Raw genomic sequence first — 12875 nt, forward strand, 5'->3', positions numbered from 1 at the left:
GGGAGGGTATGAGCACACTGTTCTTCATAAGACCATAAAAGTCCAGCTAGAGCCGGGCGCGGTGGCTCAAGCCTGTAATCCCAGCACTTTGGGAGGCCGAGGCGGGTGGATCACGAGGTCGAGAGATCGAGACCATCCTGGTCAACATGGTGAAACCCCGTCTCTACTAAAAGTGCAAAAAATTAGCTGTGCATGATGGCACGTGCCTATAATCCCAGGTACTCAGGAGGCTGAGGCAGGAGAATTGCCTGAGCCCAGGAGGTGGAGGTTGCGGTGAGCCGAGATCGCGCCATTGCACTCCAGCCTGGGTAACAAGAGTGAAACTCCGTCTCAAAAAAAAAAAAAAAAAAAAAAAAAAAAGTCCAGCTAGAATGTTCTGTTTCTAAAATCGTATGGGAACATTCTTCCTCTAGTTCCAAAAGTAAAAACCTGAGAGCAAAAGTTGTTCTGGCAAAGGGAAAGTGGGGCCAGAGAAGGAATAGACTAAGTAAGCCCCAGGGGATGAGAAGTCTTAGGAGAGAGTGTGTATCTTCCACCCTGGTGAGCACAATGCTGTCCCCGGCAGCAGCCCCTCTCCTCAGCACAGGAAGGTGATCTGTACATGAGATGGGACTCCTTACCCAGGGGATGCGACAGGGTGGACAAGAGCAGGCGGAGAGAGTACAGGAGCCCAAATTCTAGGTCCAATGGTAGTTTTTATTCCTCAGGAACAATGATATGTGGGGAAGAAACTCCAAAAGGAAACCGGGCAGAGATGACAGAAATTACACTACGGTGGCCTGGCCCAGGAGGCGGGTAAATAGATGGCTGTTCCACAGTGGACCCAGTCACGGCCCTGGTTTCTGGGATCCACATTTACCCCTGTCTCTAAGTGTCCATCTCAGAGGTGGAGGATGGACGCAGTGAGGCAGAAAACTTGCCTGCTCTACACAAAGGAGACAAATGGACCTTCTATTCCCAGAGACCCAGGGACACCAAAACCTCCCTCTTCACAATAGAGGTAGACAGATAAGAATGAGACGGGCTTGAGTGTCACAATCTGAAAGTAACCACAGGGGCCCACTGTGGCTGGCAGAACTGGTGCTGAGATGTGGACTACAGGGGACGCAGCTTCCAGTTTCACTGTGAAGACTGTTAGTCTTGAATCGGGCCCTGGGGCAGTTATAACCGGAGTGCTGTTTCTAGCCACTTCAAAGGACTCTGGCTATGTTGAATCAGAAGCCATTATCTTTTCCCCAGAGGATGCACTTCGATCCTTATTTCTGACATGATCCTGCTCCCAAGCCTGGTCCTTTAGAAAACAGATTGGCAGGCGACGAGGGAAACAGTGCCTCACATGCTTGAGATGTGATAGCTTCTACTGCCGGTGAGAACCTCTAAGAACAAGGTCTTTTGGTATGAGTGAGGTCATCCAGGCCTGTCCCTGAACACAGCAAGACTCATCCCTGTACTACAGGGTGGCCTCTGGCTACGGCCTGGCACAGTGAGGACAGAGGCGGGGTCCTGAGTCAACATCACAGGGAGGTCTCATGGAGGATGCAGGTGGGGTTGCTCCCCTGATGGGCCATGCCGTCCAGGGCCATGGCCTCCTTGTCTCTGCTGTCCCCTAGCACACCATTCCTCAGCTTCTTGGAAAACAGCTCACCATTTATGAGGTGGTTCTACAAACACAGAGCAAAGCGGGTGGAGCTGGTAAACAGGGACCACGGGTGGTGACGGGATTCACACGGAAAAGGTCCCCGCTAGACAGCACGGTGGGGAGCTCGGGAAGGGGAGGGCAGCTGACTGGCCCAGGCTGGGGCTGATCTCCTCTGAGCCCTGAGATCCTTCTATCCCGTAAGCCAGTGCGTCCCCTATGGGTAGAAGCTGAGACAGCCATGTGGGACAGTCCAGGCTTAGCTGATCCTGAGAGAGAAGGGCACCGAGGGAAGGCGGAGAGAAAAGGGGTGGAAGGGAACCTGGAGGGTCAGTGTCTGCAGAGAAGGGCAGGGAGGGGTCACTTGGACAGCAGGTACTACCTGGCTGTAGCTCCCACAGTGGAGCCGCTTCTGACAGGACAAGGGCAGGAGGGCCACGAGCTTCGGCCATACTGGGTAAATGGTCGCAGGGTTCAGGGACCGGCCCCGCATTCCCCCTGAAGGCAGAGGTGCTTCTGAGTCTCTGCGTGGAACCATCCACAGCAGTGGACCCGTGTCCTCCCTTGGGCCGCAGAGGCCCCAGCCCCCACCCACCTCCTACATCCCAGCAAAAAAAACCTGACAGCCACGGACACCCAAGAGCTCAGACGGCAGGAGCCTTTCTCCCCAGAGGGTAGAGTCCCCTAGGGCTCTCCCAGAGACCCTCCGTGTTTATCTGCACTGCAATCCCGCACCCTCACCGGTGAGCAGACTGACAATCAGGCCCACCACAATGACTGTGGTGGAGTTGTGAGCGCTGTACCATAAGTAGGACAGGGAATAGAGCCGCCGCAGCCCTGTGGGCCTGAGAAAAGCAGAGGGGAGGACAATCAGCAATTCGTTGGCAGAGCATTCCTTGGGCACCAGTCTCCACTCGCCCACATAGTCCCAGGGTCTTGGGACCCAATACCCAACATTTCCCTGGGGCCTCTGGTGGCCTATCCCTTCGCAAGACCCCTGTGAAAGCCCTCAAAGGAGGGCTTTGAGAAAACAAGGAGAAAGACAGCAAGCTCCGCCTTACTTGGAGAGGATAGTCGAGGGCATCAGCGTGGTCACAGCGGCAACGGTTAGATTGCTGGGCAGGGAGAAGCTAGACCCATTAGTGGGAGGGGGTGACATGCGGGAGCCCATGCTGGTCACGATGCTCCCGATGCCGATCCAGAAGGCCATGACAAGTCCAGCCAACAGGCCCACAACAGCACCCTGCCGAGACACAGTGCACACCTGTCACAAGGCCAGCCCTGCCAGCCCTCACAGCAGTCCTCAGCTCTCCTGGTGACAGCCCTGCCAACCTGTCCCCCAGGCCCATCCCACTGCACATGACTGTGGATCCAGATGCATCACTCACAGGAGGGTTGGCACAAGGAAAGAACATCCCAAGGCAGAAGAGTCCCAGCAGTGGCCCTCCAACCATGCCAAAGATGCTGATTGCTGCCTAGGAAGACAGGGTGAGAAGAAAATAGAACACAGACTCAGAGATGCCCAGACTTACCATAGGGCACAGCCATCCGCCATGGCCTCAGAACCCCACTTGTCGGATTTGTCTCTTTTATGGGAACAATCAGAACTCCAGAAGTGGCTGGGCACCGTGGCTCAGGTCTGTAATCCTAACATTTTGGGAGGTCAAGGCGGGTGGATCACCTGAGGTCAGGAGTTCGAGACCAGCCTGGCCAACATGGTAAAACCCCGATTCTACTAAAAATACAAAAATTAGCTGGTGTGGTGGTGTATGCCTGTAATCCCAGCTACTCAGGAGGCTGAGACAGGAGAATCACTAGAATCCGGAAGTGGAGGTTGCAGCGAGCCGAGACCGTGTCACTGCGCTGCAGCCTGGGCAACAGAACGAGACTCTGTCTCAAAAAAAGAACTCCAGAGGGCAGGAATGGCTGCTGAAGGGCTGACGGGGAGAGACGTGCTTTGGGTTCTCCTCTGAGGCTGATCCTTAGCTCTCTGAGCCTACAATATCCCAGGAATGACCCTGGGGCCTCTGGCTGCTTGGAAGTCTGTTCACAGTGAAGGTGGTCCATCAAAGGGGAATCTCTTACACCTGCCCCCTGGTCACTCCCCTCAATATAGCTGCCTTTCTCAACTTCCTGTTTCAATTGATTCTTTCTCTCCCTTAAAATTGCTTTCTACCCTCTATAGTTATTACCTGTAGCACAGGTCCCATCTGGGAGGAAATATAGGCCATTCCCAGACAAAGTAGCCCATAGCCAAAGGCTGGGGAAAAAGGAGAGGACAGAAAACAAGATGTGGGTTAATACAATCAATGGGGTAAAGCAAGGCTCCCTGCCCAGCCAAACTACCACCTCTGTCTCCCTGGAAGCAAAAGGCGGATTACATCATGCTCCAGCTTCCTCCCACCAAGTCCTCGTTCCTATGTGACTCAGACAACTTCCTAGGCCATGCCCTGAGATGTAAACAACCATGCACATAGGGAAGGTTGTGTGCTTCATTAGGCAAGTGCTGGGCCCTGGATAAAGTGGGCGTTTTACAGCAGACGGATGACAGTGGTCAGGGTGTAGCTTAGAAAGACCCAGACTGAAGAAATAAGAAAGCATAACCCCACCAAGGCCTCTGGAAAGCATGATGGGCCGGGCTTCAGCGAATTCAGGGAACCAGGGGCGAATCAGGTCTTCTATTGTCACCGTTGCCAATGAATTAAAAGCAGAGGATATAGTGCTGAAAAAGAGGAAGAAAAGGAGGAGGAGTTGAGCAAGGCGGAACTATCGACTCTATGGAGGAGATGGTGCCCGAAAGCGGGGAGATAGCATATACCACCAGGAAACCTCCTCATAGTTGGACCTAATGCCACCTCAGATCAGCCCTTGAAGGCAAGGACACAGTCCTTTTCTGAGTGTGGATATGGGTTTCATTCAAATAGATCAATTTATGGTATCATAAAAGAACTCTTAACCAAAACAGGGGTATCTCTTGAGAGAAAATGTGCTCTGGCCTACAGAGATGAGCTATCCCTTGTTACCCACACAGATGGGACAGGCACAGTAAGAAACTCAGGGGGATTCCCCTCCCCCGACCCTCGCCACCCCACTCCACTCATCACCTTGTACCAAATGGGGGTCAGGTGACTCAGGCCTGAGTGAAATGGTCAAAGGGGGTACCTGAGGGAGCCGCTGAAGAGGCAGGCAACAAAGAGCCCCGGCAGGCCAGGCAGGTCCTTCAGGAGATCGATCACAAAGTACAGGACGAACTACAAGCAGAGTGGGAGGTGCAGAGCTGTCCTCAGAGAGGGGCCTTCCCAGGGTGGCTCTGTAGGGAAGCTCCCTTTGCACGTGCCCCAGCGAATCTACCCACACTGGGTGTGTTAGAAGGGAAACCAGGGCCTAGGCATTTCTGTTGACCCAAGTGACTGCACATTAAGTGGAGAGAAAATGGGCTTTGCAGAGGGAATTACAATTTGCCCACAGCTCTGTCTCTGGCTACTAGTGTGATTTCTGCTTACTGGCTACCTTGCTGAGTCTGTTTTTCTCCTCTGTGAAATGAGGCTATTGGGAGGCTTAGGTGAGACCAGGGATGTGAGAGCTCCCAGCAGAGCACATGGAGCCCAATTGGGAGTCAGTAAGGGTAGGTCCTCATCCCAATAGAATGAGCACTGTGGTTAGTGATGCTAGAGGCTGGGATCCTCACAAGCTAGACTGCTAGCATCTCAGAGTGGGAAAGACTTTACAACCATCTCCCACCCCGAGTGGGAGTCCTTTCCTACCTAGACACTCCTATTGAGGGGCCAGGCCTGCCCTCACAGGAACAGGAGAGGGCCTTCTCACCTGGTCTGGGGCTGCCTGAGCCTGCTGAATGCTCATGGAATGCTCCTGGTAATACGTGAACATAACCAGGCCAATAAGGCAGCCCATGCAGAGGGCCACCTGCTGGCAGGGGAACACTGCGTAACAGGACCTGCAAAAGAGATCAATGCCAACAGGCACCCTCAGGCATGTGCCCCTGACCTCAAGAAAGGAGACCCACCCCAGTGGATGTGTATGCACTCTGGCATCCTGCCCCACCCCAATGATCTCTAGGGAACCCCTTCCCCTAGACCTTGCTCCACTCTCTTCCTGGCCCTGCACTCACAGCACAGCAGCCTTCTCCGTGCGGGAACTGAGGTACCGCTGCACCTGAGCCTGGTTCACCCCATACAAGGAGAGCATCATGAAGACACCCCCAAAGGCCAAGGTCCAGAAGGTGTGCCGCACAAAGGGGTCTGGATCCAGCCTGTAACAGACACCACCCAGTCATTGTGCAAAGCCCCAGAGACACAGCCTTCCTGCCCTCTTGGCAGGTGGAGAGGAGGGGAGATACCACTGCTAGGGCCAAGGGACTGACTGAAGGCAAGAAGCTGGGTGTACTTGAGAGACAGCACAGCCAGTTAGAGGGAGGCTCCACTCTTCCACCACAGCCTCATTCCAGGTACTCATCCCAGGTAACGTCCTGACCCTCCATAAACACTAGCCGGGCACTGTAATCACCCTCCATTTCTGCCGGGCCAGTTTCCCGCTGTCTGCTGCTACACCTCAGGCTTCCCAATTTGCCCTCTGCTTACTAGAGCCCAGGCACTGCAGATCCCAGCCGGAGGTAGGGGTATACTTACTCGATCCCAGAGATGCGGCCGTGCTGAGAAGCCACAGCCCACACATGCCCCAAGCCGCCCACCTTGGCCGACCCCACAATGATAACTGCCAGCTGCCCAAGGAACATGACCAGTGTCTGGAACACATCTGTCCAGATGACAGCCTTCAGCCCACCCTGCAAGGAAAGCACAGCAAACCTACCACAAAGGCCTTCCAAACGCGCTTGTCCAACCTGCCTTATTTTGTTGTTCTTTTGTTTTAGGCTTTTTGCAGCCTGAAGCCAGTTTTTATTTTCTGTCTCTAGTGATAAGTATAAAAGAGAAATGAGGAAGGGGCTTTATTGACCCAACTAGAAACAGAAACTAAAAACCCATGACTATATTCTCTCTCTCGGACACTCCTGTAACCATCCACCCTAAGGACATACTACCAATGAGGGGACTCTCCTCCGTTAGGCACATAATTGCTGTGACTCTGTTGACATCATTCCCATCCCATCCTCTACCTTCATATGCTACACCCACTGCTAAATCCTATCATAAATCTTACCTCATCCCACCTTAGAATTTCACCTGTATTCTCCTCACCTATATTCTCAGCTTATCTCTTCTCTTCCTTCTCTTCCCATCTCCCCTCTTTACTTCATCCGTTCCCCTCCCCACCACCGGGACTTACTGCACTTACCAGAGAAGTATAGATGGTACAGACAATGCCTAGGGTCAGCACTGACAGCCACAGATCAAAGCCAGTCACTGTAAGCACATAAGCCACATGAGCTTAGAAGCCCTGGTAGGGCAATCATGTCATGCCACAGAGATAAAGCATTCGGTGATTAACAATGACGTAAATCATTCACCACAACGGGAAAAAAAAGTTTGCAGAGCTCCACCAAAAGGTATTGCTTAACCAGTTCAGATGAGGCATGGTTAAGATGTCACTAGCTTTCAAGCGAGGTGGACCAAGCCTCCCTCTGGTAGAGACCCACCCAAGGGCCTAAGCAGTAAATTAATTCCCCGTCCGAGATCAGGTTCTTTTCCACACACTCTTCTCCACCTGCCCCCCAAAAGGTGCCTTCCTAGCCTCCCATGGCTGTGTGACTCCTCACCTGCATTAAGAGCCAGGGATGGAGCATAGAGCACAACCCCCATGTAGATTACCTGTTGGATGTGGAAAAATTGTGAGCGGGGAGAGGGGAAGGGTGGGAAGAGAGAGGAAGAAAGATGGGCTTCAGCACCAATATGCCCATGGCTTCCTCTCACCTAGGCTCCCTTTCCTCTTCCTCCTCCTCCCAATTCTGCCTTGCTGCCACCATAGTATCTGTGCTGGAATTAGAAGGAATAGGCCTCTGGGAGCTTTACAGATGCTAAGCTCTAGCAGGAATTTCAATCCTGCCAGTCTGAGAGAAGGGGAGACTCGAATTCCCTCGGCACACTTGGGTTCAGGTCCCCCAACATGCCCCAGGCTTGGTTTCTATCCTCATTCTACTTACCATCTGAAAGATGAAGGTCATAGTTCCACATACTCGCACAGTTTTACTGAATCGAAGCTCCAGGTACTGGGTATACAGAAAAAAGGTTTTCCTCCTGACTTCATCCCCACAACTCACACAAAACTTCCGTCAAGATGCTCAGGAGCACGAGGGAACATCCAACCCAGACCCTCTCTGAGTCCCACTTGGCATGCACCCTCTACAACCCTGCTCCCACTCCTGACATCAAAGAACCAAAAACACACGATGAATTTTCTGTCATTCCCATTAGGTGGAGAAGGTCCAGAGTCCCAGGCCCTTCAGATGTGCCTGTCCATCCGCTCCACCCCAACCCCAGCGGTCCCATGTGCTTCTCCCTTCCGTCCCTGCTCACCTCATATGCACTGGTAAGGTGCAGACGGTAGAAAACGGGGATGAAGATGTGTGCAGGTATCAGCAGCCCCAGGAAGTAGCAGCAGCCCAGGAACCAATACTGGGTTCCAAATCGGTAGATCTCAGACGGCACACCCAGGAGGGCAACGGCTGACTGGAAGGTGGCCAGCAGGGACAGTGCCACCGGAAGGCAGCCCATTTTGCGGTCCGCCAACAGCAGCTCGCCGATAGTATGCCGGCCCCAGCCACGAAAAGCATGGTAGAGCCCAATGGCAAGAGAGAGAACCAGCAGCAGGGTGAACACCACATAGTCCACAAGGGAGAAAGTGGACGTGCCCATGCTTGTGTCCGAGGCTGGGGAAAGAGGGGCTGAGGTGTTCAGCCCTACACTCATATCCTCACTGTATCTGTGATCTGCAGCCAGCTGACGCTCCAAGGCTCTGGGCTAGGGCAGGGGCGGATGTGTGGCTACAACCTGGCTCCCAGCCAAGGTCTCACAGTCTTCCTCCACGGAATGATACTGTCCAGGGTGAGCTGCAAAGGAATTAGCTCTTAGTGAGGCCTATCTTGCCTTGGTAGCCATTTACCCTTGGGCCTTGTACATTCCACGCCCACCAGAAGAGGACCAGCCAGCATAGTGGTAGCCCTTCAGGGTCTGGAGGCCCTGATATGGGTTTGGTAGGGGAGGTAAGTGAGGGGGAAGCAGCAGAGTGAGACAGCCAAGAGACAATAGAACTTGGCCAGGACCTTTGGGTACGCAAGAGCTCTGAAATTCAAGAAACTTCTTAGGTCTCCACCCAAGTAGCAAAAGAAAAATAAACTCTAGTCTAAGTTTCTTTGCAGAATTTCCTGGCCCCACTTGAAGGCACAGACCTAGTCACTACAATACACTAAGCCAGCAGAGCCCAGCCTGGCGCCACAGCCCAGCAGGAAAGACAACATGGAGACTAATGGCAGCAGAGCTTCCCCTACTGCCCCTGAGAAGCAACCCAGCCAAGGAGCTGAGAGGCAAAGGCACGAGCCAGAGAGAGTAGTCACATCCTGCTGGGGGCAGACACCTACCTGGAAAAGCAATCCTTGTTCTAAGGCAGAGTTGCCTGGAGTTGCAGAGCTGAAGATCTGGTTCTATGAGTGGCTGTGGTGAGATCAGGAATTGGGGGTGGCGCTCAGCAGTCATTTGTTCTGGCCCCTTCAGGTAACCAACTGCTGTGCTCCAAATGACCCTGTCACCCTATGGCCCACAAGCTCCAACTCAGCCCTAGAGGCTCCAGAAGAGGGAAAAAGGAGCTCACATTCAACAGCATTCCTAGATGGATTAGGATTTCAGCCTAAAGTACTCTTGGCACTCTGTGCTGGAGGGAGTTGGAAAGCGGAACTGAAAAGACGGGAAAGTTGAAAGTTGATTTTCTAACTCCTACACAAGGTATGTTAATTCTCCAAGAATATATGACAATCCTCAGAGAAAGAGGGAAGGGATCATAATATTTAAAATGTTAAATCTTTGGATGCCACTGTTATGACCAACCCCCCCACCACTGACCATTTCACAGATAAACACACTAAGGCTCAGATGGTTCAAGTGACCTTTCCAAAACTACAGAGCCTACTATTGTCAGAGGGTAAATTAGAACCCAGGTCTAGGGATTCACCATCCACCCTGTCTGTTCTCCATGCATACCATATTATCTTCAGAGGCAATCCTCTGGTGTATTTACTGGTATAGGGAAAAAAGAGAATGCTATGTAGTTAGACAGCCTAACATGACGACAGTTACTCCTTGAACACCTGCTGTGTAACCCAGCAGTGTGTGAGGCGCTTTATAAACATTAGCAATAATAAATAACAAAGTAATAACTTTTGAAAACACTATGTCTCAGGTTGAGACATGAATACTCTCCAGTTATCACAAGAAAATGGAGAGATTAAATAACTTGCTCAAGGTTATGCAGCATGATAAAAAACAAGAGAGAAAGAAGCAGTACTGTCTGCAGCTATGACAGGTGTTCACCAAGGGCCCTGTTCTCACTACTCCCAGAACCAGGGGAGGAGCAGAGTGATGTAGTCAGTCATTCACAGGACATAGTTTAGATTTCAACCAACCAAGAGACAGATTAAACTGTGTCTTCTGCTTTTGCCCACTAGAAGAAAGATTAGGCTGACTTCTGGCTCTCCCACAGTGTATTCTTGGTTCACTACACCTCCACCTCTGGGATTCAAGAGATTCTTCTGCCTCAGCCTCCCAAGTAGATGGGATTATAGGCATGTGCCACCACACCTAGCTAATTTTGTTTGGTATAAACAGGGTTTCACCATGTGAGCAGGGCTGGTCTCCCGACCTCAGGTGATCCACCCATCTCAGCCTCCCAAAGTGTTGGGATTACAGGCAAGAGCCACCACGTCCAGTCCCGCCTGGTCTTTTTTTTTTTTTGAGACGGAGTTTCGCTCTTGTTACCCAGGCTGGAGTGCAATGGCGCAATCTCGGCTCACCGCAACCTCCGCCTCCTGGGTTCAGGCAATTCTCCTGCCTCAGCCTCCTGAGTAGCTGGGATTACAGGCACGCACCACCACGCCCAGCTAATTTTTTTGTATTTTTGGTAGAGACGGGGTTTCACCATGTTGACCAGGATGGTCTCGATCTGTTGACCTCGTGATCCACCCGCCTCGGCCTCCCAAAGTGCTGGGATTATAGGCGCGAGCCACCGCGCCCGGCCCACCTGGTCTTAAACTCTGGTTTAACCTAAAGATGTCCTGGGGCTTTGCCATTGCAACACCCTGAGTTTTCCCATTTGTTCTTGACAAGTTTTTACTGCTATGATAGAGATGAAGGGAACTACTGGGGAGTAAGAGGAAAGATGACGTCTGCTGTGTACAAAGAACATAGAACACTGTGGGGTTAGTGGTATAGATAGGCAGGTGATCAGAGACAGGAAAATCCCAATACGGGACACAGACATACAGTACAAGATACTCTGCTAAGACTTCCTAATAAAATTCTATTTCCATGATGTGTGGAGAATTCTCCCGGATGGCACAAGAGAGAGCCAAGGAAGACAGGAAAAACCTGACCCAGTAACAGACTAGATTCTGAGAACAGATCTGTGGTTTTCTAAAAACCCTACGTTGATCCAAACCCTTACATGTCTCCAGGAAGGGAGGGCCAAAAGGAAGAGCTAGCTGTTGTTTCACTACCACTATAACACACTAAGGCACAAACAGCAGATTGTGGGACCTCTTTTAAAAACTCTAAGCTGCAGTGGCTTGGGCCAGTTGTCCTGATGCTTGAGGAGGCGAGGCTATGCGTTCAAGACCAACCTGGGCAAAATAAGAACCTCTCATTCATTTTAAACAAAAAAAATTAAATAAATAAAAACTCTAACTCATTTTGTTCACACACTGCAGTGGATGGAATTGGCTCCTACAAAAAAGGCAAAGGGTCTCACTGTCCCCTGCAGGACTGTTCCAAAATGATCCCCTCAAAATCTGTCCTGGGGCTATAATACCTCAAGCTGTGAAAGGCTTTGGGGGGCCCTCCTTAAAATGCCACTAGCGGCCTGGCAAGGTGGTTCACACCTGTAATCCCAGCACTTTGGGAGGCTGAGGCAGGCGGATCACGAGGTCAGGAGATGGAGACCATCGTGGCCAACATGGTGAAACCCCATCTCTACTAAAACACAAAAAATTAGCCAGTGTGGTGGCGCATGCGCCTATAGTCCCAGCTACTCGGGAGGCTAAGGCAGGGGAATTGCTTGAACCCGGGAGGTGGAGGTTGCAGTGAGCCAAAATTGCACCACTCTGTCTCAAAAAAAAAAAAAAAAAAAAAAATGCTGATAGCTACTAACACCATAGAAAATTTGCCAGCCAGCTAAATGTAAATCTTTCAGGAACGTCCAGGCAGATACCATGGGGGGTAATGTGGAAGGGAAGCCTGGGTCGGCTACTAGAGATAATCGCTTGGGTCGGGTTTAAGGAGCTTTGTGGTTGGCTTGAACCAAGACAGTCGCTCCGGGAGTAGGTGCCCTTCAGTCAGGGCGCTGGCCCACCCTGGGGCAGCGCCGCACTCCCTTACCTCCGTGGTTCAGCCAGGGCTAGGAAGGTCCACCTGTGCTTCCAGAGATCAACATCGTTCCCTTTTCCTGAGAAGGCAAAGAAAATGAGTTAGGGAAGCGTCTATCCCGCTCCTACCTCCTCGCCACGCTCCGGGACGCTGCGCACTATCACGACTGAGATGAAGGTGACTAGGTGCCGAGGGCGTTCCAGGCTCGTGTCCTCCCGCTGGAGTTTGCGGTTTGCCCTTTCCTCCTCCATCACCCTCACCCTAGTTCTTTCCTGGCTTCCAGATTCCCTCCACGCGGCGACCACGACCACATTACTACCGCTCACTTTTCAGATCTTCCCAGCCCGGGGTTGGCTCGCTCCGCCCCTCCCGCCCCCGCCCCCGCCCCCGCCCTCACGCCACTCCCTGGGCCTCTCGGTGCCGACTCACGCTCTCCAGGCCCACCTGCCCGGTCTCCACACGTGGGTAGCCAGAGCCGGTCCGCGGCGCGCAGACCAGGACAGTGGAGCCCCGCCCTCGCCCTCCGCCCGCCTTCCGCCAGCCCAGCTCGCCGCGCCGCCATGTTTACTGAGGGCGGATGGACCGGCCCGAGTCTCCGCGGAGACGCGACCTCGACATCCAGACGCGCGGAACGCCGGGCTGAAGAAGCCTGCAGTCGGCCCTAGGAAGCCGCGCGGCGACGGCGGAGGCCTTCACTA

General features: G+C 52.6%; 1 protein-coding gene across 8 annotated transcripts; it reads right to left on the minus strand.

Moving 5' to 3' along the window:
• Positions 1 to 675: 675 nt before the first annotated feature.
• On the minus strand, positions 676 to 12821 carry SLC5A6 (solute carrier family 5 member 6). Of its 8 annotated transcripts, none has more exons than XM_074395446.1 (18): positions 12746 to 12821; positions 12190 to 12256; positions 9186 to 9258; positions 8125 to 8657; positions 7752 to 7817; positions 7368 to 7419; positions 6947 to 7014; positions 6283 to 6437; positions 5766 to 5906; positions 5462 to 5591; positions 4799 to 4887; positions 4246 to 4358; positions 3829 to 3896; positions 3025 to 3111; positions 2698 to 2879; positions 2378 to 2481; positions 2019 to 2134; positions 676 to 1661 (listed from the first exon to the last, which is right to left on the minus strand). In XM_074395446.1, exons 4-18 carry the CDS (start codon positions 8515 to 8517, stop codon positions 1515 to 1517), a joined length of 1911 nt encoding a protein of 636 aa, XP_074251547.1. In that variant the 5' UTR covers positions 8518 to 8657; positions 9186 to 9258; positions 12190 to 12256; positions 12746 to 12821; the 3' UTR covers positions 676 to 1514. The 8 variants fall into 8 exon arrangements, with proteins under 8 accessions (XP_074251547.1, XP_074251523.1, XP_074251541.1 ...); XM_074395422.1 differs by lacking the exon at positions 12746 to 12821 and adding an exon at positions 12622 to 12718; XM_074395440.1 differs by lacking the exon at positions 12746 to 12821 and adding an exon at positions 12607 to 12700.
• Between the last annotated feature and the right edge of the window lie 54 nt (positions 12822 to 12875).

This window comes from Saimiri boliviensis, chromosome 1 (assembly GCF_048565385.1).
Source record: "Saimiri boliviensis isolate mSaiBol1 chromosome 1, mSaiBol1.pri, whole genome shotgun sequence".
In the NCBI taxonomy this organism is placed as follows: domain Eukaryota; kingdom Metazoa; phylum Chordata; class Mammalia; order Primates; family Cebidae; genus Saimiri; species Saimiri boliviensis.

What these genes read in the sequence shown, in the direction of transcription:
- SLC5A6 (XM_074395451.1), bottom strand. Translation starts at nt 8,517, where the DNA reads ATGAGTGTAGGGCTGAACACCTCAGCCCCTCTTTCCCCAGCCTCGGAC. An exon ending in ACCTTACCAGTGCATATGAG is followed by an intron (nt 7,818 to 8,124) that starts GTGAGCAGGGAC and finishes CTGTATACCCAG; the next exon opens with TACCTGGAGCTTCGATTCAG. An exon ending in ACGGAGAAGGCTGCTGTGCT is followed by an intron (nt 5,592 to 5,765) that starts GTGAGTGCAGGG and finishes TCTCTTTTGCAG; the next exon opens with GTCCTGTTACGCAGTGTTCC.